This window comes from Pipistrellus kuhlii, unplaced genomic scaffold (genome assembly GCF_014108245.1).
Source record: "Pipistrellus kuhlii isolate mPipKuh1 unplaced genomic scaffold, mPipKuh1.p scaffold_m20_p_16, whole genome shotgun sequence".
In the NCBI taxonomy this organism is placed as follows: domain Eukaryota; kingdom Metazoa; phylum Chordata; class Mammalia; order Chiroptera; family Vespertilionidae; genus Pipistrellus; species Pipistrellus kuhlii.
The window spans coordinates 7884378-7910808 of NW_023425471.1; the positions used below are offsets into that span (position 1 = coordinate 7884378).

The following is a 26431-nucleotide window of genomic DNA, read 5'->3' on the forward strand; positions in this document are numbered from 1 at the left end:
CCTTCCTCTCTGTAAAAAAAAATAAATAAATAATATATTTGGGAAAAAAAAGGAAGGAAGAAAGGAAGGAAAGAAAGGTGAAAGATTTCAGCAAAACAGGACTAGTGGCTGCCTGCAGGAGAGACGAGTTTAATCCTAGGTTCTTCTGGCTTTGTGGAGGCATGAGATTTCACTGTCTCAAATTTGTCCAGCCAGCACAGCAATTCACGTGCGGAGAGGCAAGGCAGGCACAAAAGAGGGATGGAAGGATGGAGCTGTAATGCGCAGCCATTGCTGCTGTTTCCTTTACCACATCTTGTTGAACACCAGCCACACCAAAGCCAAAGACAAGCGCAGAGCGGGTGGGCTCACTGCCGCGGATGGAGCATTAGGGATGGAGGCGCAGCTCCAGAATCTGTAATTCCCCAGATCCACGTTCACAACGCTCTCCTCTCACTTCCCCGCCCCCCCCCCCCGTTCTCGTTTTGCATAAAAATGTGGGTAACTTCAATGCCCAGGTGTCCTTCTATCCGGTCCTGAAACGCACAGGGACCCTGGCTCATGAGAATGGCCATCCCATCCCCAAGGCGCTGAAGGGGAGCCTGGGAAGAGTTAAGGAGGCGGCAGTGCGGTACTTGGGGACTGCAGGGTGGATCCCAGCATTTTATTTTCTTTCCTTGGCCGGGAAGTCGGAGGGGCCTCGGCTTGGGGGGCCGGTGTGGGAGCAGCAGGGGGGTGCCCCCCTCCCCCCCGTAGCCGCGCCGCGACGTTTAAACCTAAGGTGACCTAACGGATGGCGGGAGCGGCCGCCGATCCCGGGCGCGGGGCGCGGCCATTGGTGACGCAGGCGGGGAGCGCGGCGCCCACGTTTCCCCCATCGCCCCAGCGAGACCGCCCCCCCCCCCCCCCCCCCCCGCGCTCCGAGTTCGGGGCTCGCGGCGTCCGCGCTTCCTCCTCCCGGAGGCGGGCCGGCCCCGCCCCGCGCCCCGGGCGGCTCCCGCCGGCCCCGCCCCCCCGATCCCCGGCCTCCCGGCGCCGCAGCCCACAGCCGCCGGCTCAGCCATCGCGGACCCCCGTCTCCCGCGGCCGCCCCCCAGGCATGGCCCAGGGCCCCGCCGCACTATGGCAGCAGCTCGGCACAGCACGCTCGACTTCAAGCTCGGCGCCAAAGGTGAGGACACGCGGCCGCCACCTGCCCGCCGCCCCGGGAGCCGCGGCCGAACAATGCGCCCCGCGGGGCCATGTGCCCCGGCGGCTGGGGCGGGGGGTGGGGTGGCCGCGCTCCGATCGCGCCCCGATCTCGCCCCGATCGCGCCCCGTTCGGTCCCCGGGCCTGGAAGGGGGGGCCGCGCCGGGCGCCTCCTCCCAGCCAAGCCTCCCTCCCGGGCCCGGGTCGCCCAGCAGCCCCCCCCCCCCCCCGGCGGGACAGCCACGGGGCGGGGGTGCAGGGGCGGCGGCGGGGCGAGGCGTGGAGGGCGCGGGCCGCCCGCCTGACCTTTTCCTGTTTTCCGCGGCGGTGGATTCCCCGCGGGCATGGGGACTCCCCTCGGGGAGCCGGGGCCGGGGAAGGACCGCTCGGCGCTGGCGGGATTCTTAGGCGGCGGCGTGGGAGATGGATCCCCCGGAAAGGGACCGGCGACGGGAAAAGGAAACGATGATTACGATGTGGGGTGTTGTGTGGGGCGGCGGGGGGGGGAGCTAGGCACGGGAGCCCGATCTCCCCGAATCCGAGCCCGATCTCCCCGAATCGGGAGGCTTAGGAGCCTGAGAGGCGACCAGGAGCGAGGGCTGGGGAACTGGGGACCGTGTGCGGGAACGGGGATGGGAGCGGTGTGCTGCAGGCTTTTCTCTAGGTGCTTCCATCGTGGGGGAGGGGAGGGCCGCGGGCCTGGCTTTCCGATGGCGTTAAACCTGGGAGAGCTGCGGACTGCGGTCTGCCTCTCCCTCTCCCTCGTGGCCCTCGGAGCATCGCGCCCACATCCCGCTTTCCCAGGGTTTTCCTGGGATTGGACGCATCAGCCTTTTTTGTCACCATTGAGACCATTGGCTCTCTCACTTTCTCTTCCCGATTTTTGAACTTCGGAGCACTTGGCATTTTCTTCCCCAAATGAAAGATCTGGAAGGCAGGGGACTTAATAAATTAGGACTGGAGGAAGATCTAGGTCTGCGCCCTGCCCTTCACGATTGGCCCTGCGTTTGACTTTGGCCTTGGTTTTCCTCCTGAGCCTCACCCCCCCCCCCCTAAATATATGGGGGTGGGGGGTGGGGTGGTGAGAACAGTGCAGACTTCATAGGGCTTTTATTTAATATTAAGGGAGTTGCCGTAAAACACCGCGAGGTTGCTAAGCCGTCTCATTGTGTTTGGGTGGTCTGGAAGTGCCCTGGGAAAACAAAGCTGTTTTTTTTAGTTCCCACGTTTCTTAGGTGAGGATGGAGGGAGCGGAGCCTGCTGGGAGGAATCCGGAGGTAAAATGGTGATCGGGAATGTGGCTGGTGGGGTGTGAGATAGCTAAGGTGTTGTTGAGTAGTCACCCTGCCAGCTAAAGCTGATAGTGCTTAGTGAAGATTGTAGCATACTCAATTTATATATTTAATATATATAAATATAATATATATGATATATGATATATATATATATATTTTAAAAAATATGTTTTATTGATTTTTTAGAGAGGAAGGGAGAGGGATAGAGAGTTAGAAACATCGATCAGCTGCCTCCTGCACACCCCCCACTGGGGATGTGTCCACAACCAAGGCACATGCCCTTGACCGGAATCGAACCTGGGACGCCTGAGTTCGCAGGCCAACGCTCTGTCCACTGAGCCAAACCAGTTAGGGCTTAAAATATATTTTATTGATTTCAGAGAGGAAGGGAGAGGGAGAGAGAGAAACATCGATTAGAAGAATCATTGATTGGCTGCCTCGGGCCCCAGCTACTGGGGTTCGAGGCCGCAACCCAGGCCTGTGCCCTGACCCGGAATCCAATTGTGATCTGGTTCATAGGTCAAGCCTTAACCATTGAGCCATACTGGCCAGGCTGTATATAATACTCAATTTAGAGGTGAGGAGGTTGAGTGAGGATGGAGGAAGGAATACCTATCTGCTAAGAGGTGAGTGTAGGCCAGTGGTCGGCAAACTCATCTCGAAGTTTCAATCGCACTGTGCGTGCACACCCACACGTGGTATTTTGTGGAGGAGCCACACTCAAGGGGCCAAAGAACCACATGTGGCTCGCGAGCCGCAGTTTGCCGACCACCGGTGTAGGCAGTGACCCTGATGGTAGCAAGCACCTGTGAGCACTCACCCGGACTTAGCATGAGTTTCTAGGCTGTAAAGGAGATCCTCTCTGGATGAGGCACAAAGATTCTTGACTTGGTGTGTGTCCCTGCCTGAAGCCGGAACAGCTTTTGGCTTAATTCGGATGTCGCCTGCCGGAATGGTGGCTGCTTCTGTGTTCTGTTGTAAAAGTGGGGGAAACCTTCACATAACTGAAGAAAAAGTGAGAGAACTTGAACACTGCCTGGCACTGGCCAGAGAGGGAGAGAGCCATGGATGTGCAGCTTGGAAGGGAGCAGGAGGGACTGGCAGTTCAGAGTTGGCAAGGTGGGAAAGTGACATCTAAATAATTTAGTTGTGCCCAGAGAAGGTAAAGGGGAAAAGATTGAGGCGTATTCCCAGCCATTTATTCTTCACTCCCAGCCTGTTAATCTTTAAGTTGAAGATTAACGCAAAGAACATTCTAGAAAGGAATAATTCTAAGGAAGGGAATGTGTGTACGCATGCATCTATGTTAGATCTTAAGTCCCTACATGAGTGTTTTGGCAGTAACAGAAGTCTGATTCTTACTGTATTCCCCCCATCATTTTTGAAAGATATATTTTATTGATTTATTTTTATTTTTTTAAAACATTTTATTGACATTTCACAGAGAGGAAGGGAGAGGGATAGAGAGCTAGAAACATCGATGAGAGAGAAACATTGATCAGCTGCCTCCTGCACACCCCCCACTGGGGATGATCCCCCAACCAAGGTACATGCCCTTGACCGGAATCAAACCTGGGACCCTTCAGTCCTCAGGCTGACGCTCTATCCACTGAGCCACACCAGTTAGGCCCCCCATCATTTGATACGGGGGGAGGCATGTCACCCTCGCTTGTCAGTGGGTATCCAGCCTTGTAAAATCAAGGGGCCTGGCTAGACTAGGCCCTTGTAAGTTCTTTTGGTTTTCATTAAAGGGCACTTTATGAGCCATCCACCACCTGTGAGGTCTCCGAAAACATTTATTTTAATTGAGAATAATGAGCCCAAGTATACTGCTCTTGGCACGAGGATTTGATGTGACTCAACGGTGAGTCAAAGCCTGTGGAGCCTTGATTTATGTTCTTTTTCCCATTTGTCAGTCTTTTTTCCTAATCCCGCAGTTCTGTGATGTGATTTCCATGGAATTCAGCTTGAAGCATTTCGTTCTGTTCCTGTGGCTCCCTATAACTTGGTTACCAATGCCAGCCAGGAGGTAACCAAGTAACAGCCACTGGCCACTAAAGGCAACTGCACGTTGGGCCTGGGGATGCCTTCGGAGCGTGCTGGCTGATGAGGTGACCCGGACCCTTAAATGTTTGCTTAAAAAAAAAATCCCATCCTTGGTCATCTTGCAAGTGAAGTACTGGCCTCTGAGGACTCTTGAGCCCAGAAAACATTTGATGATTTCTCAACCTGAGAGGACAGCAAGAATAAACATGTCCCGTGTGTGTATAGCTTAATGAGCTCTGTACCGGTGGAGGATGCCTTGTGTGTTTCTAGTTGGACACGCTAGGCAGCCAGCATGCGGGCACACAGATGCCCTCTCAGAGCGCGGCCTCTGGCTGGCCAGTTGGCCCTGGAAGGTCCATCAGTTCTTTGATGTTCATCTGCCCCCTGGGCCGGGAGCATCTCCGAAGGCAGATCTCCAGGGTCTGTGTTCTGGAAACAGTTCTGAACATCATAGATGCTTGATAAGTGCTGGCTAAGTGGGCCCCATGGGTGTTCTGGTAAAAGCAGAAAGCTAGCTCAAGTGCACTAGGGGAAAACAAGGCACGTATTTGCATTAAGTAGAATTGAGGATGAGCCGAAACCTGTTTGGCTCAATGGATAGAGCGTCGGCTTGTGGACTCAAGGGTCTTGGGATCGATTCCGGTCAAGGGCATGTACCTTGGTTGCGGGCACATCCCCAGTGGGGGGTGTGCAGCAGGCAGCTGATCGATGTTCCTCTCTCATTGATGTTTCTAACTTTCTATCCCTCTCCCTTCCTCTTTGTAAAAAAATCAATAAAATATATTAAAAGAAAAAGAAAAAGAATTGAAGATGAGTCCGGAGTGGGAAAACCTGGCTGATGCTGTGAAGTGTGTCTGTTGGATCACTGATGGATCCTCTATATAGCAGGGAGAAATGACTGCGTCCCTCATTCATGAATTCGTTTCATAATAAAAATCTTGTTTATAATAAACTAGAGGCCCAGTGCACGAAAATTCATGCAAGGGTAGGCCTTCCTTCCCCCGGTTGCCGGCACTGGCTTCCCTCTGGCACCCTCTGCTCCAGCTTGCCAGGAAGGACGTCCGGAATGACATCAGGTCTAATTAGCATATTACCCTTTTATTATTATAGGTTAAGAACAGGTTTAGGCTAGGGCTGTGGTCGGCAAACTCATTAGTCAACAGAGCCAAATATCCACAGTACAAAGATTGAAATTTCTTTTGAGAGCCACATTTTTTAAAACTTAAACTTCTCCTAACACCACTTCTTCAGAATAGACTCACCCAGGCCGTGATATTTTGTGGAAGAGCCACACTCAAGGGGCCAGAGAGCCGAATGTGGCTCGCGAGCTGCAGTTTGTCCACCACGGGGCTGGGCGTTCTTAACTTCTTGTGCCTTTGGCCCTCATAAGGGAAGCCTGTGGAGCTCATCTCAGAACAAGACTTTTAAATGTATAAGATAACGCAATTTTGCCGGAACCGGTTTGGCTCAGTGGATAGAGCATCGGCCTACGGACTGGAAGGTCCCAGGTTCGATTCTGGTCCAAGGGCATGTACATTGGTTACAGGCACATCCCTGGTGGGGGCTGTGCAGGAGGCAGCTGGTCGATGTTTCTCTCTGGATGTTTCTAGCTCTCTATCTCTCTCCCTTCCTCTCTGTAAAAAAAAAAAAAAAATCAATAAAATATAAAAAAATAAAACTTTAAAAAATATATTTTATTGATTTTTTACAGAGAGGAAGGGAGAGAGATAGAGTGTTAGAAACATCGATGAGAGAGAAACATTGATCAGCTGCCTCTTCACACCCCCTACTGGGGATGTGCCCGCAACCAACCTACATGCCCTTGACCGGAATCGAACCTGGGACCTTTCAGTCCGCAGACCGACGCTCTACCGCTGAGCCAAACAGGTTTCGGCAACTTAAAAAAAAAAAAGAAAAAAAAAAAGATAACCCAATTTTAAAAATGCAACTTGCACATTTAAAAATGTAATAAAACGTGTGGCATAGTAACATGTGCTGCTTTAGTAACTCATTAAATAAAATGACCTAGCAGCAGGCCATTATTTTGAAAGTGAGCGGAGAAAATTTATATAAAAGCTGTGGTTTTATTGGTGACAATGGCCAGATATGGTTGGTAATGTGTGTTTTTAGCAGTATAATTGAAGAAAAAATCTTGACTCATAAAAAGTAAGGACGTGTATTTTTTCCCATTCAAGTTCAACCACCCCCTCCCCCTAAATTGTGTCCCCTGGCCTCTAGGGAGCCTGTGGAGTCAAGTACAGATCCTCTAGGAGCTAGAGAGAGAACAGGACTGCCATTTCTGTGTGTGTGTGTGTGTGTGTGTGTGTATTATATATATATTTTAGGATGAGGTTTGCACTCAAGGCCAGAGCTATAAGCGGAGGTCCCTGGTTGTTCTTGAAAACAACTCTTTGAAAATGTAAAAGCTAATCTTTATGAAATGCCTCCTTGGCTAGGCATTGCAAATTACTTTTATGTAATCCTCACAACAGCTTTAATATATATATATATATTATTGATTTTTTGCAGGGAGGAAGGGAGAGGGACAGAGAGCTAAAAACATTGATGAGAGAGAAACATAGATCAGCTGCCTCCTGCACACCCCCACTGGGGATGTGCCCGAAACCAGGGTACATGCCCTTGACCGGAATCAAACCTGGGACCTTTCAGTCCACAGGCCGAAGCTCTATCCACTGAGCCAAACTGGCTAGGGCACCCTTGTACTTATTTAGCTGCTTTCTGGTGGAAGCAGATCTTGTGGTATTTAAAATAGCTATAAGTTACAACTTCAACAATCCAGTTTTAAGTTCATCAAGTTATTTTTTTAAAATATATTTTATTGATTTTTTACAGAGAGGAAGAGAGAGGGACAGAGAGCCAGAAACATCGATGAGAGAGAATCATCGATCAGCTGCCTCCTGCACACCTCCCACTGGGGACGAGCCCGCAACCAAGGCACATGCCCCCGACCGGAATCGAACCTGGGACCTTTCAGTCCGCAGGCCGATGCTCCATCCACTGAGCCAAACCGGCCTTGGCCATCAAGTTATTTTTTGTTAATTCAGGAGTAGAAAAAGCTTTCCCATTATCCTCTCAGCAGTATCATGAACCCTTTTCCATGCTGTGATAAACAACACCCCCCCCTCCCCACTTTAACAATGAAGCCTGGGGAGGGCCTGGGAGTGAGAAAAGGCCCAGTAGGGTCCCAGTCTAGATGGACCGAATCACACTCTGGGAGGGGACAGACTTCCTGGAATTTGCCGGTTTTAACCAGTTTTTTTTCTCAGTAATACTGATGTTGATGAAGTAGGTGGACTGCTATAAAAAGAGCCTCATTTAAAAACAAAACCCTTGCCCTAACCACTTTAGCTCAGTGGATAGGGCCTCTGGACTCAAGGGTCCCGGGTTCGATTCCGGTCAAGGGCATGTACCTTGGTTGCGGGCACATCCCCAGTAGGGGGTGTACAGGAGGCAGCTGATCGATGTTTCTCTCTCATTGATGTTTCTGACTGACTATCCCTCTCCCTTCCTCTCTGTAAAAAATCAATGATATATTTTTTAATAAAGAAATAAAAACAAAACCCTTTTTGTATAACTCATGGACACAGACAATAGGTGAAGGCCTGGGGCGGGTCAATGGGGAAAAAAAGGGACCTATGTAATACTTTCAAGAATAAGGATTAAGCCGAAACCGGTTTGGCTCAGTGGTAGAGTGTCGGTCTGTGGACTGAAGGGTCCCAGGTTCGATTCCGGTCAAGGGCATGTACCTTGGTTATGGGCACATCCCCAGTAGGGGGTGTGCAAGAGGCAGCTGGTTGGTGTTTCTCTTTCATCGACGTTTCTAACTCTCTGTCCCTCTCAATTCCTCTCTGTGTAAAATCAATAAAATATATTTAAAAAACAAACGAACGAACAAAAAAAACCCTTGCCCTGACTGGGGGAGGTGGGGTTGGGTGGAGTACCCCCTTTGTACCCTGAACAGAAAGGTTGAGGGTTGATTCCCTATCAGGGCACATACCCAGGTTGTGGGTGCGATCCCTGATCTGGACACCTTTGGGAGGGAACGATTGATCTCTCTCTGTATAAGTAAAACACACAACCCCCCTCCTTGTCTCAGAAGCCTTCGAGGCACCCACCCACCTCAACCCCCATCAGCAAGTCCTGAAGCAACCACTACCCTCTCCTTGCTCTCTGTTTTTGGCGCCAGTCCTGGGATACTGGTCTCCCACGCCCCGTTATCAGGAACTCCATGGATCATTTCCCCTTTCCTGGTTTTAGAACCCCCTGGAGCGGCCTCATTGTCCTCTAGATGAAGTCAAACTCCTTAGTTGTTTGTTTATTTTCCTTATCAACATTCATCAGGCCCATTTGTACCTGGTTCTCCTCATCCCTTCAGTCTCAGCTCCTGAGCTTCCCAGGAGCCCAGCTCCGGATGGAAAGCTGTGGGGGCGGCGTGGTTCGGGCTTTAGGTTTTCTCATTTGACAATGTCACTGTTTGGGGGGAGGTCCTCATTGGAGTCTGCCTTCATTTAGCACGCTGTTTGGCTTTTTGGGGGATTTTTTTCCTTAACTGCTTTCCACCAACTCTGCAATAGATTCTTTTTTTTTTAAATATATTTTATTGATTTTGTACAGAGAGGAAAGGAGAGAGATAGAGACTTATTATAGAAACATCGATGAGAGAGAGTCATCGATCAGCTGCCTCCTGCACACCCCCTACTGGGGATTTGCCCGCAACCAAGGTACATGCCCTTGACCGGAATCGAACCCGGGACCCTTCAGTCCCCAAGCCGACGCTCTATCCATTGAGCCAAACCGGTCTCGGCTACAGTAGATTCTTTTTAAGAAATGTATTTTTATTGATTTTTTAAAGAGAGGAAGAGAGAGGGATAGAGTTAGAAACATCGATGAGAGAGAAACATCGATCAGCCGCCTCCTGCACACCCCCTACCAGGGATGTGCCCGCAACCAAGGTACATGCCCTTGACTGGAATCGAACCTGGGACCTTTCAGTCTGCAGACCGATGCTCTATCCACTGAGCCACACCAGTCAGGGCACCATTAAAAATTTGTATAGGCCCTGGCCGGGTAGCTCTGTTGGTTAGTGCATCGTCCCAAAATGTCAAGGTTGTGGGCACATATAAGAATCAAACAATGAAGCATAACTAAGTGGAACAAGTTGATGTCTCTGTCTCTCTCTTCCTCCCCTGCCTTCCTTATCTTTCTTTCTCCCCTCTCCTCTTTTTTTATTGACCCACAATTCATTTTAGAGTGCAGTTCCAACCTTATACCCATTTCTTAAAGTCTGCAGAGGTCAAATATGACAACATGGTTTGTGTTAGCTCTTACTTGGGAGTTCTCCAGGGTGTTACAGGAGGAATGACGGCTGTTATCGAGTATTAACTCCTAATCCGAGCATTAGGGATGATCCCCACCCCGCTCCCCAGAGATAGGCACATTTTCAAGTAATCTGAAGCCCTGCCAGACATTTCTGAAGGAGTGCAGCTTTCCAACTCAGTATCTAACCCAGTGGTCGGCAAACTCATTAGTCCACAGAGCCAAATATCAACAGTGCAACGATTGAAATGTCTTTGGAGAGCCACATTTTTTAAACTTCAATTTCTCCTAATGCCACTTCTTCAAAATAGACTCGCCCAGGCCGTGGTATTTTGTGGAAGAGCCACATGTGGCTCCCGAGGGGCCAAAGAGCCGCATGTGGCTCCCGAGCCGCAGTTTGCCGACCACACTGGTCTAACCCATAGACAATTTGTCTGGTGGGTTTTTTGGGGGGCTACGGTGCGGTTTTATTTTGCAGTGGAGGAGTTATCAATTTGCAATCTTTGAATCCCCTTAATTGTATAATGAACTTGGCGTTTGAATGAGCATTCACAGGCCTTTGCTATCTTCTTGGGAGACAGACTGAAGTGCTGTAGTCTCTTACAGCTTTGAAAAGTCAGAGCTTCTAGACAATACCTTAATAAAAAAAAAATGAAAAAATAAAAAATAAAAAGGAGTTGGAAAGGTGCCAGCTAACGCTACAGTCCTCCAGTAGTCAACACAAATTATGATAACAGAGGTAGACCAAATATTCATTTTAGTCAAATTATTGAGCAATTTTCTTCCAAAATTGAGGCTCCAGGCCAACATTGTCATCATAAAATGAATTTCTGGGATGTAAGAATAATCTGAGCCGAGACTGGTTTGGCTCAGTGGATGGAGCGTCGGCCTGCGGACTGAAAGGTCCCGGGTTCGATTCCGGTCAAGGGCATGTGCCTTGGTTGAGGGCACATCCCCAGTGGGGGGTGTGCAGGAGGCAGCTGGTCTATGTTTCTCTCATTGTTTCTAACTCTCTATCCCTCTCTCTTCCTCTCTGTAAAAAATAAATAAGACATATTAAAAAAAAGAATAATCTGAAATTTTATAATAAAGGTAATTATTATTTTCGTAAAGAAAAAGAAAAAGTAAAAGCTTCTGGTGTATGACTTGATACCTAGGTAAGGTTTTATGATCTGAATTGAGACCACTACGGCTATCCTAACCCTCACTAGGATCAGCTCAAAAGTTCCTGGCTTGTGGCTGGGTGTCTGTTTAAAAACGTGCTCAAAGACGCTCTTCTGGAGTTCAGTTTCGCAGCCTTGGAGCTTGCGGGCATTTCTATTCACCATTTCACCGCCGTCGTAACCTAAGCCTGCCCGTGTGCCCTGCGGCCCCGGCCACCATTTCATGGCCGTTTAATTACAGGCTCGGCTCTTTGGGGAAGTTGGGAAACCTCAGTGGAGCCTGCAGACCAAGTATGTAAACCATCGCACAGACGCTCTTTGAAACCCTTACAGGCAGGCGCTTTCCCAGACCAGAGCAAACAGCCGTGGGGCCCTACGTTGTGGCGGGCCTGGATGTCGTTAGCGGGATACTGGCGTCTGTGTTCTGGAAGGATCCGCTGAGCTGGTGCATAGTTTGGATCAAACGCATGTATGTGCGAAGCCGCAGAGTCAGAAGGAGCCGGCAGGAAGCGTGCTCTGGATTCCTGAGTTTACTTGACCCGCCAGGTAGTCTCACTTGCAACTTCATTTCTCTCTCATGATACCCAGATCCCACACACTGTGCTGTTGGGCGGTATGTCCCATAAAATGAGTGCAAGAGTGTCAGGTGGTGCAGAGCATACTTAGGGCTGAGTACCTTGAAACCGTGCCAGTGGAGAAAGATGCTCCGTTAGAAAGAGGTCTGAATGGAACGTACGGAAATCCAGGGAAAGTTCTGCTGGCCAAGGGAGAGGTGGCAAATGATGGGTGGGCATGTGATGGGAATATTGATCTACTTATTTATAGAAACGACCTCTTGGAGTTAGTGCAGCAGCATTTGAAAAGGACACTTTGATTTTTAAAATATTCATTGGATTTGTGTTGCATGATTTTGTTTTTCTAGGATGGGGATTTCTGCAATGAAAACCCTGAACAGTTTCTAGAATATATATATATATTTTTTTAAAAAGGTGGGTTTTAAATATATATATATATTTTTTTTATTTTTTTACAGAGAAGAAGAGAAGAGGGATAGAGAGTTAGAAACATCCATGAGAGAGAAACATCGACCAGCTGCCTCCTGCACACCTCCCACTGGGGATGTGCCCGCAACCAAGGTACATGCCCTTGACCGGAATCGAACCTGGGACCTTTCAGTCCGCAGACTGATGCTCTATCCACGGAGCCAAACCGGTTTCGGCCAGTTTCTAGAGTATTGTTATATTTTACCAAATTGTCTCTTCCGAAGGACTGCAGATCATAGGTTTTAGAAAGAGTTTAACACTGGAATTTTTGAACTACGTAATGCTGCAGCTGGTTTATGTGGCCCCGTTAGTTTGGGAGTTTGGAGGAAGAGGCTTGTAAGTGTGTTTGTCCGAGTGTTTGATGTTCCTAAGTGGGTTTACTCTAAGTTGGAGAGAGAAAAGGGCTTATGGAGTGCAAAATTACCATAGGACTTTTTTCCCCCCCAAAGCATTTTGTGAATGTTAAATTGTTAGTGGATTTCCTGTGTGTGTGTGTGTGTGTGTGTGTGTTTTCTTTGAATAAAGATCTGGCAGTTTACTTGAAGAAATTGCAGAAGCTGTTCAAGTAATGGTTCATGCATTTGTCTTTTTAGATACTTTTTTTTTTTTTTTGCTTTAAAAGCTATATACTCGTTTTAGACAATATATAGGCTGTAGGGAAAGGGGAAACCTAGATCTGGAATCCTATCACCCGTAGATAACCACTGTTGATGTTTAGTGTATGGAACCAATAAGCTATGTTCTTTTTTTTAATATATTTTATTGATTTTTTACAGAGAGGAAGGGAGAAGGATAGAGAACTAGAAACATCAATGGATGAGAGAAACATTGACCAGCTGCCTCCTGTACACCCCCTACTGGGGATGTTCCTGCAACCAAGGTACATGCCCTTGATGGGAATCGAACCTGGGACCCTTCAGTCTGCAGGTCAACACTGTCCACTGAGCCAAACCGGTTAGGGCATAAGCCATGTTCTTTTTTTTTTAAAATATATTATTGATTTTGTACAGAGAGGAAGGGAGAGAGATAGAGAGTTAGAAACATCAATGCGAGAGAGTCATCGATCAGCTGCCTCTTGCACACCCCCTACTGGGGATATGCCCGCAACCAAGGTACATGCCCTTGACTGGAATCGAACCCGGGACCTTTCAGTCCCCAAGCCGACACTCTATCCATTGAGCCAAACCGGTTTTGGCCATAAGCCATGTTCTTGTTGCATGTATAACTAAGGAAGGCAACACAGTGTCTTGATGAAAAGTACTCGATTTTGGAGCATGACTTGCTTGAGTTGGAATCCTGATTGTACCACCACTGGCTGTGTGACCTTGGGCATGTTCTGAACCTCTCTGGCTTACTGGGCTGGCTGCTTTAGTTACAGGGCCCAATAACACCAGGGAGAGGGGACATCCTTACCTCATAACCATTCAGTATTCAGTTTGTTACCATTGAGCATAATGCTAGTTGCTGATGATCTTTATCAAGTTACTAGTAGCCCTGCACACAGATTCGTGCACTGGTAGCTCTCTGTAGTGCCTGGCCACTCCACCCCCACTGCCCAGAGGCACTCTGTGTCCCGGGTGGAATGTTTGCCTTGTCACCATGGTGACGAAGCAAGCATTCCGCCTGGCTGCTCACACTGCCCACTCTCAGTGGCCACCTCCCCTGGACTGGGGTACTTGGGTGGGGCTGAGAGGACTGGATGCTATGGACACTGCCAGCTTTGTGATGGAGTGATGGTTAATTTGCATATTACCCTTTTATTATTATTATTACCCTTTTATTATTTAAGATGGAAGTTCCCTTCTATTTCTTTCTTTTAAAAAATATATCTTTATTGATTTCAGAGAGGAAGGGAGAGAAGAGAGAGACAGAAACATCAGTGACAAGGGAGAATCATTGATCTGCCTCCTGCATGTCCCCTACTGGGGATCGAACCCACAACCCAGGCATGTACCCTTGGCCGGAATTGAACCAGGGACCCTTCAGTCCGCAGGCTGACACTCTTACCCACTAAGTCAAAACAACTAGGGCTATTTCTGCTTTTCTGTGATTTTTTTTATTTTGAATGTCGAATACTTTTCTTGCATCATATAATATCAAGTGATTTTTGTTCTGTAGCCTATTAATATGGAGCATTACATGGAGCTGTAAAAATATTGAACCTGGAATAAATCCTGCTGGGTAATAGCTGCTTATTATTTTTATTATTATTATTCACCACTGAGGACATTTTTTACAATGATTTTTAGAGAAAGTGGAAGGGAGGGAGAGTGAGGAGAGAGAGGGAGAGAAAGAGAGAAACATTGATGTGAGAGAGACACATCTATTGGCTGCCTCCTGCAGGTGCCTTAGTTGGTTGGGGCAGGGGATTAAACCTGCGATCTAAGAAGTTTCCCTTGACTGGGAATTGAACTTGAAACCCTTCAGTGCTTGGGTACCCTGAGTCGACACTCCCACTGAGCCAGGCTGGCCAGGGCTAATTATTTTTTTATATTGTGGAAATTTCACTCGTTAAGGATTTCAAGGATTTGCCCGGGATTTGTTAAGGACTTTTGTGTTTATAATGATGAAAGATGTTGGTCTGGTCTGGAAGTTTCTTTTGGGGTCATTTGTGGTTTTGTGTTAGGATAATGGCTTCATTAAAATGAATTGGGAGGAGTTCACTCCCTTTTTATTTTCTGGAAGAGATTATGTAGAATTGGTGTTAATTCTTCTTTAAATGTTTAGTAGAATTCTCTAGTGAAACCATCTGGCCTCAAGATTTTTCTTTTTTTCAGTTTTAAACATGATACATTCAAGCCAAAACCGGTTTGGCTCAGTGGATAGAGCATCGGTCTGCGGACTGAAAGGTCCCGGGTTCGATTCCAGTCAGGGGCATGTACGTTGGTTGCAGGCACATCCCCGGTGGGGGGTGTGCAAGAGGCAGCTGGTCGGTGTTTCTCTCTCATCGACATTTCTAACTCTCTCTCTCTCTCCCTCTCTGTAAAAAATCAATAAAAATATTTAAAAAAATGATACATTCAATTTCCTTATTAGTTAGAGGGCTGTTCGGATTCTCTCTCTCATATTGGTGAGTTGAGGAATCGGCTCATTTCCTTCTCATCTTGTCAGATTTATTTGTGGAGAACTTTTGTAGTATTCCCTTATTATCCTTTCGGTGCTAGTAATGATCTCTCTTGTTTATTCCTAATATTGGCAATTGTGCCTTCTCTCTCTCTTTTTTTTTTCTTTGTCAGTCTTGCTCGAGTTTGTCAATTTTATTGCTTTTTTTCCCCCTCAAAGAAATAACCTTTTTGCTTCATTTTTTTTTTCAATTTCATCGATTTCCGCTGTTATCCTTATTATTTCATCCTCTCTGTTGGGTTTACTTTTTCTAGGTTCTTGAAGTAGGAGCACAGATTAGTGATTTGAGACTTTAAATATTGTGTGGGATTTCTGTTAGCTGCTAATGTCACTTCCATGTATTCTTTTTTTTTAAAATATATTTTATTGATTTTGTACAGAGAAGAACGGAGAGAGATAGAGAGCTAGAAACATCGATGAGAGAGAGTCATCGATCAGCTGCCTCTTGCACACCCCCCACTGGGGATATGCCCGCAACCAAGGTACATGCCCTTGATCGGAATCGAACCCGGGTCCCTTCAGTCCCCAAGCCGACGCTCTATCCATTGAGCCAAACCGGTTTTGGCTACTTCCATGTATTCTTAAAAAACAGCAGGGGCCCGGCCAGCATGGCTCAGTGGTTGAGTGTTGACCTATGAACCAGGAGGTCAAGGTTCAATTCCCAGCAGAGCACATGCTCGGGTTTGGGGTTCGATCCCAAGTAGGGGATGTAGGAGGCAGCTGATCAATAATTCTCATTGTTGATGTTACTATCTCTCCCTCCCTCTCTGAAATCAATAAAATATATATATATATATATATATATATATATATATATATATATATATATTTTATTTTTTTTTAAAGCAGGCTTTCTAATTATGTAGACTAGGGGTGTCGAACTCAATCAGAGAAGGGGCCAAAATCTAAAATCCAGCCTAAATCGCGGGCCGAATGGTTTACTGAACAGTCATAAACTGTCATTGTGATGGAAACGCAGCGGAGTGCAGTGATGACAGCGCGGTGCGGGCCACATTGCAAGGCCTGGCGGGACGGATTTGGCCTGCGGGCCTTGTGTTTGACACATGTGATGTAGGTCATTAGCTGACTTCCCCCGTCCCCCCACATTTAATAAGTTGCTAACTTGCGTATAGGATCTATTCCTCAGATTTTAAGAACATCGCTTCTGGGAATTCAGGTTGTAGAATTATGGCTAAGCGTCCCTATGCCAGTTGGTTAGAAATTTAGAACTGAAAACATTTTATGCCAGGAGCCAACTGACTAAGGCACTGGGCCAGATCCTCTCTCGGGCCTATTTTAGTATGGCCTCCAGCTGAGAATAAATTTGGCATTTTTAAAGGGTGGTAAAACGCATACACACACACATCTGTGGCAGAGACCTGATTTGGCTGGTAAAGCCTGACTTCTCTCCTCTGTGGCCCCTTCCAGAGCAAGTCTGCCTTTGCGTCAGGTCCCGGGGCTTACTTCAGAGCCGTCTGTACAAAGGATCCGTACAGATTCCCAGGCCCCGCGTGGCCTTTTTCTCATCTGGAATCCATCAGCTCACACGCCCCTCTGCATCTGAGCTCTGACTTGTCTCCTTTGTCTTTCATTGCCGCGCTGTTCTATGGTCACTCTTCACTGTCAGGGCCTGCTGGGCGCTGAGTGATCTTGGAGGTCCATTCTGAAGGGGGAAGACCTAAATGTCTTCACTGAGTCTGCCTTGGTCAGAGTCAGAAGGAATTTTAAAAAAATATATATTTTTGTTTATTTTTTACAGAGAGAAAGGGAGAGGGAGGGAGAGTTAGAAACATGGATGAGAGAGAAGCATCGATCAGCTGCCTCCTGCACACTCCCCACTGGGGACGTGCCCGCAACCAAGGTGCATGCCCTAGACCGGAATCGAACCCAGGACCTTTCAGTCCGCAGGCTGACGCTCTATCCACTGAGCCAAACTAGTCAGGGTAGGATAAACTCTTATAGAAAGGTGATTTCTGACACCACAAAGTGCAAACTCCTTTCTCTCTGCAAATGTTTTTTGTTGTTAATCCTCACTCACCCAAGGATATTTTTCCATTGATCTGTTTTTTAGAGAGAGTGGGAGAGAGAGGAAAAGATGAAGAGAAACATCGATGTGAGAGAAACACATTGATTGGTTGCCTCCTGCGTGTGCCCCCACCAGGTCCCGGGCCTGGGAGGAGCCTGAGAATAAGGTACATGTTCTAGACCGAAATTGAAAATGGGACCCTTTGGTTCGCAGGCCTATGCTCTAACCACTGAGCTAATCTGCTAGAGCTGGAAATGCTATTTTTAAAAAAATATGTTTTTATTGATTTCAGAGAGGAAGGGAGAGGGAGAGAGAGAAATAGAATAGAAATATCAATGATGAGAATCATGGATCAGCTGCCTCCTGCATGCCCCCCACTGGGGACAGAGCCCACAACCTGGGCATGTGTCCTTGATTGGAATCAAACCCAGGACCCTTCAGTCCGCTGGCTGACGCTCTATCCCCTGAGCCAAATCAGTTAGGCCAGGCTATTTTATTTTTGATTCATAGCCCGGCGTAGAAACTTGGCCGAAACCCTGGAATTGTTGATGGAAACATAAGTGGTCATAGGTCTGACCTGTCAAGGATTCTGCCCACCTCAAGTTCGTGGGAAGAGAGCTGGACATTCCTGCTGCTGGTTAGTGCTCCTTCCTGGATAAGAAAAGCGGCGTTCCCACAGTTACTACTTGGGAAGAGGAATCTGTTCTCCTGGGTGGAGCTGAAGGCAGCCATTGCTCTCTGACCTCAGGCCATTTTCTTCCCGCTGCTCTGTGACAAGAGAGACAAGGGGGGAGGTGGCAGGTGGCAGCTGGGACCCCTTTACACCTCATGGTGGACTGCGGATGGCAGTTGTCAACGGAAGGTAAGGGCTGGTCCCATTTCCTGGTTTAGGTACCTTAAGTCTTCTCCTTGTTCTCTAACCCAAACCCTACACGTCCCCTCTTGCCGATTGGCATGCCTCTTTTTTTTTTTTTATTAATATATATTTTATTGATTTTTTACAGAAAGGAGGAGAGAGGGATAGAGAGTTAGAAACATCGATGAGAGAGAATCATCGATCGGCTGCCTCTTGCACACCCCCTATTGGGGATGTGCCCACAACCAAGGTACATGCCCTTGACCGGTATCGAACCTGGGACCTTTCAGTCCACAAGCCAATGCTCTTTCCACTGAGCCAAACCGGTTTCGGCTGGCATGCCTCTTTTATATGCCCGGGGCCTGCTTTTGTGTCACACCTTTAACTTCTTCCGGTTGGGATGGGTGCAGTTCCTAGAGAGGGCCCTTTATGGTAAGGTGACCAGACCTGCTTTTGGCGGGACAGTCCCAATTTTTAACAATTTGTCCCGCGTTCCACGGCATTTTAAAGAAGTCCCGATTCTTTTAAAAAATTGGGACTGTTTTAAAACCCCATGGGACAAATTGTTAAAAATTGGGACGTCTGGTCACCTTACTTCATGGCCTTGACCTCGTCTCTGCCTCCAGCCTTGGTGATCATCCCCTTTTCTCTTGCACAGCTCTGGCCTGACTGGACTCCTTCCTCGTGTCTGAAAAGATGGCCCTCAGCCCATGGAGTCCGAGCATGCCTTATGTTGCTCGAATGATTCCTTCCGGGAGAGGGCAGGCGGCCTGGTGTTAGCACTGGGCCTCTATGCATTTCTGGATTTGGGTATCCATTGTATATTCAGAGTCAAGCTATTGTCGCCACAATTTTAAAATATTTTCATCACCTACCAGGCGTCTTCAAACTACGGCCCGCGGGCCACATGGGGCCCGCAGAGGAGTCTGATCCGGCCCGCCAGGTTTTTTGGGCAGTGAGCGCAGCCGAGGTGTTACAGTAGGAATTAGTAGTTCATATAGTCCTGCCCTCCAGCTCTCTGAGGGACCGTGATCTGGCCCCCACTTTAAAAAGTTTGAGGACCCCTGAGTCCTAAGCAGAAACCTGTGCCCCTTAGGCATCATCCCCATTCCTCCCAGCCCTGGCACCCCCTAATTTGCCCTTTGTATTTACGGGTTTGCCTTTTTTGGCTATGTCGGGTAAATGAGGTTCTATAGTATATTAGAGGCCTGGTGCATGAAATTCATGCACTTGTGGGGGGGTGTCCCTCAGCCTGGCCTGTACCCTCTTGCAGTCCGGCCCACTAAGCCGTCAGTCAGAAATCCTTAGCGCTGCCACGAAGGCGGGAGAGGCTCCCACCACCGCTGCTGTGCTTACCAGCCATGAGCCCGGCTTCTGGCTGAGCGGTGCTCCCCCTGTGGGAGCACACTGAGAACTAGGGGGCAGCTCCTGCGTTGAGTGTCTGCCCCCTGGTGGTCAGTGTGCATCATAGTGACTGGTATTTCCACCATTCAGTCATTTGCATATTAGCCTTTTATTATATAAGATGGTCATGTGTGATTGGCTCCTTTCACTCAGCGTCGTGTCTTCAAGGGCCAGCCATGGTGCAGCGAGTGTCAGTGCTGTGTTTCTTCTGTTGCTGAGTATATAATAGTTGGAGGTATGAACATACCATGTTTTGCTTATCCATGTATCACATTTTGGCCAATTGGAGTATTTGCACATTTTGATTCTTATGAATCATGTTCCGAACATTCCCATTGGCTTGGGTTTAGTACGAGGTGATGAATCGTCTTGCTGCTGTTATATTAGATATAAAGAACGTGTGGGACTATAAGACCAAGCAGTCCTAAGGAAACCACCTGTCTGACCTTCACTTTAATCCCTGGAAATGCCTCAGGCCTCTGAATGTGTGAAAAGACTCCTGATACACAGACACTAGGCTAAAATTTAAAAATTAAAACAATCTTTTCATTAAATCCTTTTTTTCTATTTTTTTTAAAATATTTTTTTTTATTGCCATGACTGGTTTGGCGTAGTGGATGGAACGTTGGCCTGCAGACTGAAGGGTCCCGGGTTCAATTCCGGTCAAGGGCATGTACCTTGGTTGTGGGTACATCCCCAGTGGGGGGTATACAGGGGATGGCTGATTGATGTTTCTCTCTCATCCATGTTTCTAGCTCTCTATCCCTCTCCCTTCCTCTCTGTAAAAACTCAATAAAATATATTTAAAAATTTTTTTTTATTGATTTCAGAGAGGAAGGGAGAGAGATAGAAACATTGATGAGAGCCGAAACCGGTTTGGCTCAGTGGATAGATCGTCGGCCTGCGGACTGAAAGGTCCTGGGTTCGATTCCGGTCAAGGGGATGCACCTTGGTTGCGGGCACATCCCCAGTGGAAGGTGTGCAAGAGGCAGCTGATCGATGATTCTCTCTCATCGCTGTTTCTAACTCCCTCTCCCTCTCCCTTCCTTTCTGTAAAAAATGAATAAAAATATATTTTAAAAAAAAGAAACATTGATGAGAGAGAATCCTGGTTAGGCTGCCTCTTGCACATCCCACAATGGGGATTGAGCTCATCACGCAGGCATGTGCCCTGATCAGGAATTGAACCATGACCTCCTGGTTCATAGGTTGATGCTCAACCACTGAGCCATGCCAGCCGGGCAAAAAGTAAAACAATCTTATGTCATTTTAAATGTAAGCTCTTGTGAAGTATGAAGACTGTTTCTGTATATCACTTGATTTTAGTGATCTGGACTCACTGCCGGTCGACATTCATGGTTTTGGGGTTATGCCTAGCATATCCTGGGGGAGTTCAGATGTCCTCTATGCCTTAGGCCAGTGTTTCCCAAACTTTTGACATATGTGTACCCCTTCTATAATTTTCGTAACGCTGAGTACCCCTTGTACTCATGAGAACGTAGCATTAGGCGCAGCTAAGCATGGTGCAGTGCATATCCCCACCAAACTCCGGTGCAACGCGTACCCCCACCAAACTCTTCCCGTGCCCCTTGGATAGGGGCTTAATCACAAGGAACAACAACAGCCTACAATTATTGGAATCGAGAGTCTAGGTCAGCAGTCGGCAAACTCATTAGTCAACAGTGAGAGCCACAGTTTGCCGACCACTGGGTTAAGCCAGTCATGGTGGTAAGGGTGGAACAGGCTTTTGTTTTAACTTAAATATAATCTACATAGAGCGCATTTTATTTATCTGCCTTCACATCACCTGTGCTTGCTCCCTGTTCTTCTCTCCTGCCTCATTTTTTAAGTGTTCTACTATTCTTCCAAGTTCTAGGTGTTGTTGTTTTTTTTAAATATATATTATTGATTTTTTTATAGAGAGAAAGAGAGAGGGATAGAGAGTCAGAAACATCGATCAGCTGCCTCCTGCACTCCTCCCCCCCCACTGGGGATGTGTCCGCAACCAAGGTACATGCCCTTGACGGGGATCAAACATGGGACCCTTCAGTCCGCAGGCCAACGCCCTATCCACTGAGCCACACCGGTTAGGGCCCGATCTTTCCTTTTAATTTCCTGAACCCAATATCAGGATAGAGAAGCCAGCTAGATCATTTTCTGCCAAATGAGTGTCCTATAGACACGCTTTTCCTGGGAATGAGTGAGACTGGATGAGACACAAGGTCACTGCTCCTGCTGGTCGATGCCTTGTTCCCATGGGGGTGTGGTGTGGCTTCTGCTCCAGAACTCTCTCCCGGAAGTGGGGCTGTTTCCTGGAAGTGGCCTCAGTTCACTTGGGTGGTCCAGAGGGCCACCCTGACATTCTCCGGCCCTGCTCTCCCTGCTTTTTCTCAACTTCCTCTCTACACCTGCCGGTACACACAGGTCCCTGGGCGCTATCCCGCTTGTCTCCACCTCCTCCTGTTTTGGGGTTTGCAGGGCCGCCCTGTCATCTAGTTTTGTTCTAAATGGTGTCCTTGAGTTTGGGGGGGTGGTACCCTCATTGCTCTGTGTGTGGGGATTCAGAGGACTACAAATTCACCTGTTCACTGCCATTTTGCTGTTCCATTTTATCCTGTGTAAGCGAAGCTGAAACTAGGCATTTGGATGGGTCTGTTAGTCTGCTAGGGGCTGCTGTAATCAAGTATTAAAGATGGGTGGTTTAAAACGGAAGCTTATTCCAGACTCCCAGGTCCGGAGGCTGGAATTGGAAAATAGTATAGGCAGGCCTGGCTCTCTCTGAAGGCTCTGGGGGAGGGGCCTGGTTGCTCACAGCTTTTTTTTTTTTTTTTTTTTTTTTTTAATATATTTTATTGATTTTCCAGAGAGGGATAGAGAGCTAGAAATGTCGATGAGAGAGAAACATCAACCAGCTGCCTCCTGCACACCCCGCACTGGGGATGTGCCCGCAACCAAGGTATTACTTGCCCTTGACCGGAATCGAACCTGGGACCTTTCTGTCCGCAGGCCGATGCTCTATCCACTGAGCCAAACCTGTCTCTGCTGCTCATAGCTTCTGGTGGCTCCAGGTGTCCTTGGTCTGTGGTGTGTCACTCCAACCTCTACCTCTGCCTTCACATCACCTGTGCTTGCTCCCTGTTCTTCTCTCCTGCCTCATAAAGACATCATTGCATTTAGGACCCACCTGGATATGGATAATCCAAGATGATTTCATCTCTGGATCTTTAAATTAACTGTGTTCTTTTGTGTTACTTGGTAATCTGTATCCTCTCCTTGCAGAGTCGAGAATCTTGTTTTTTGTTTTTTTAGAATATTTTTATTGATTTCAGAGAGGAATGGAGGAGAGAGAGACACACACATCAATGATGAGAGAATCATTGATATGCTGCCTCCTGCACGCCCCCTACTGGGGATGGAGCCTGTAACTTGGGCATGTGCCCCTGACCAGAATTGAACCCGGGACCCTTCAGTCCGCAAACTGATGTTCTATCCACTGAGCCAAACAGACCAGGGCTCCAGAATCTTGATAGCTCATGGCAAATGGGACTCCGGCTACTTGTTGTTCAGGTTTTTCTCAAGTTTAGTCGTCAAACTGGGTTTCTACTGGCTTTTCTTTTGCATGTGATTCCTCTGACCACCTTGCCTTCTCCCTCCTCCAGCCGACAGCGAGACCATCCTAAAAGGCCTCCAGTCCATTTTCCAGGAGCAGGGGATGACCGAGTCGGTGCACACCTGGCAGGACCACGGCTACTTGGCGACCTACATAAACAAAAACGGCAGGTGAGATGGCCCGGAGTGCTCCCCTTTACATCTGAGCACTCCAGGAATGGGGGAGGGGTGCAGAGGGCGGTAGAGGGTGGTGGTGGCCAGGGATTTTTTCCCCCCCTTCATTGACAGTTTCTAAGAGGAGGCTAGAATTCAGTGCTTCTGGGCCTTACCGGCACAGCAGCTTCGCCTGGGAGCACTCCCTGGGAGCACTTCCACAAAATCTCATGTTCAGGGGGAGGGCAGGTGGGTAGGTGGGAAGTGATCAGCCAAAGAACTTGTATGCATATGTGCGGAGCGCATGGACACAGACAATAGGGTGGTGAAGACCTGGGGAGAGGGCGGGGCTGGCTAGAAAGGGTCAGTGTGGGGGAGAAGAGGGACATATGTAATACTAAAAAAACCATTGAAACCTGTTAAGGATTTTTTTGAGTTTGAGCCAAACTGTCGACATAGGCCGGGAAGCAGAACCTCAAAGAATTGAGATAATGCTTTGGAGAAATGGCGGGTTACATCTGTATTTATACATTGCAATCAAAGGAGGGATGTAGGTGGGTTACATGAAATCCATTGGCGATGGAGTAAGGAGGTGGGAGAAAGTAAAGTGATGGGAAACCCCTGAGAAGATCAGTGAGAGAGAAACATCCATCAGCTGCTTCCTGCACACCCCCTACTGGGGATGTGCCCACAACCAAGGTACATGCCCTTGACTGGAATCGAACCTGGGACCCTTCAGTCCGCAGGCTGACGCTCTATCCACTGAGCCAAACTGGTTTCAGCTCTATTGCAGTTCTTGAAGCTTCTCCCCCAGACACCAATCCCAGCCGTCCAGAGGGCTTACAATTCCTCTGGAGAGTTTTTGGGTGACAGGAGCTGTTTGGAAATTGCTTTTATAAGCAGAAGAAATTAAAAGGAGCATGCTTAGTTTAAAAACGTATTTTCTCCATCGGTCTTCCTTTTTCATTTGGGCAGCTGGGACCCATCCCCGTGGTGCTTGACCCGTGATGCTACCAGTTCTAAAACCTCACTCCCCGCCCCCACCACCATCCTGGCACCTGCTCTAGGGACGCACGGCCGTTCCACACCCTCTTCTGGCCTGGCTTCTGGTAATGGCCCCTTGGCCATGCCAAGGTCCTGGTCCTCAGACACCTTCTTACATGTCCTCCATATTCCCCGCTGCTATCTTCTTTCTCTTTCTGGGTCATTTCTCGAGGTTGGTGCTTAGCACCCTACCTTCCAGCATTCTCTGTGTCCCCTGGTTCTCTGACAGAGGACTCTGCTACAATAAGGTGACCAGATGTCCCACTTTTGGCGGGACAGTCCCGATTTTTAACAATTTGTCCCGCATCCCGTGGCGTTTTAAAGAAGTCCCGATTTTTGGAAAGATTCTTTTAAATCTTTTGGACTTTTTTTTTTTTTTTTTTTAAACACCGCGGGACGCAAGACAAATTGTTAAAAAATCGGGACTGTCCCGCAAAAAGCGGGACGTCTGGTCACCTTATCAGCTACAACCATCCAGGTGGTTAAAGGACCCCATTCTTTTGTGCTGCTGGGCGGGTGTGTGTGTGTGTGTGTGTGTGTGTGATCAGCTCATTCAGATGTATTATAGATGAATGTGTGGGGTCCTGGGCCTGAACTTGAGTTTTAAAAAATATATACATTTTATTGATTTTTTACAGAGAGAAAGAGAGAGGGATAGAGAGTTAGAAACATCAATGAGAGAGAAACAACAACCAGCTGTCTCCTGCACACCCCCCACTGGGGATGTGCCCTCAATCAAGGTATATGCCTTTGACTGGAATCGAACCCGGGACCTTTCAGTTGGCAGGCCAACGCTCTATCCACTGAGCCTAACCAGTTTTGGCATGAACTTGAGTTTTATTTTTTTATTTTTTATATACACATAAAAATAAATACATAAATATTGTTAATTGGAAATAGTTAAAAGATTCAACATCCCAGGCAAACTACCTTCATAGGAATAAGCATAACGTGAGATGTGTCACTGGGAGTTTTTTTTTTTTTTCTTAATTTGCATACTATATATTTATTTTGAAACATGTTAGGCAGGGTGCTTTTTAACTTGCTTCAGAAACTGTTCCGTCACCAATACCAAATAAAACAGAAAGGAAAAGACAGTGTTAGGTAATCTTCAATTTGCAACAAGTTTCTTGGCCAAGAGGCTCTATTATTAAACAGCAGAGGCCTGGTGCATGAAAATGGAGCATGGGGGGATGAGGGGATGGGGTTCCCCCAGCCTGGCCTGTGTCCCCTTTCAGTCCAGAAGCGCTCGGGGATGTCTGAAGGCTTAGGCAGGCTGTGGGGAGTGGGCCTAAGCCAGCAGTTGACAATCCTTAGCACTACCTTGGAGGCAGGAGAGGCTCCTGCCACTGGGCTCACCAGTCATGAGCCCACTTTCCGGTGCAATGACCACCAGGGGGCAACTCCTGCATTTAGCGTCTGTCCCCTGATGGTCAATGCGCACCATAGCAACTGGTTGTTCTGCCATTCGGTTGATTTACACATTAGCCTTTCATTATATAGGATTATATTGTGCTGGTTTAAGGGGAAGATCTTACTTTTCCAAAAATGAGTTACACATGGATGCTTCTTTATGTGTTGTTGCCAGATTGTGGAGTCTGAACTTAAGCCCTCAGACTTCCAGGAAAGGATCCAAGTCTCTGCCAAGTGGGAACAACCTCCTCCTCCCCATCCCCCCCCCCCCCCCCCCATTCCTCCATCCCTTCCTTTTGTTAAGTGCAGCCCGGTTTTCCGGAGCCTGATGACAGGATTGCCAGATTTCGCAGATAAAAATACAGGACACCCAGTTAAATAAATAGTACAGGGGGGAACGCAAATACTACAAAACTATCTCAAATTCGTACTTAACTGGACGTTCTGAATTTTAGACAACCCCTGCTTGTTTTTTCTTTAAAACAATTTAACTTAAGCCAAAACTCCTAAATGGGAGGCAAAAAGTAACTTCTCTGGGCCAGCAGCAGAGGTAACTCTCAGGGCAGCCGACCTTCTCCCAAACTTCGCCTTTAAGAAAAAAAGGCAACCCCCAGTCCCGGCGCCTGCGCATTGCAGCCGGCCGCGCTTTCCCGCCGCTTTCCCGCCGATGCAGCGCTGGGCCCCACGGCGGGGTGGGGCCCACGTGGCTGTGACCTCGCCTGCTGGGGATCACCGTGCCGGAAACTGGAAA

At 48.0% G+C, this 26431-nt stretch overlaps 1 protein-coding gene across 3 annotated transcripts in view; it reads left to right on the forward strand.

Moving 5' to 3' along the window:
* Positions 1–918: 918 nt before the first annotated feature.
* The window catches only part of SMS (spermine synthase), a 77908-nt gene continuing 52395 nt past the window's right edge, over positions 919–26431 (forward strand). The window contains exons 1-2 of one of the 3 annotated variants that reach the window (XM_036439757.2): positions 919–1150; positions 23121–23241. In XM_036439757.2, the coding sequence (XP_036295650.1) occupies positions 1102–1150; positions 23121–23241 (170 nt within the window). In that variant the 5' untranslated portion in view covers positions 919–1101. The remainder of the gene's footprint in view (positions 1151–23120; positions 23242–26431) is intronic. The other 2 variants (XM_036439756.2, XM_036439755.2) reach the window with 2 other exon arrangements.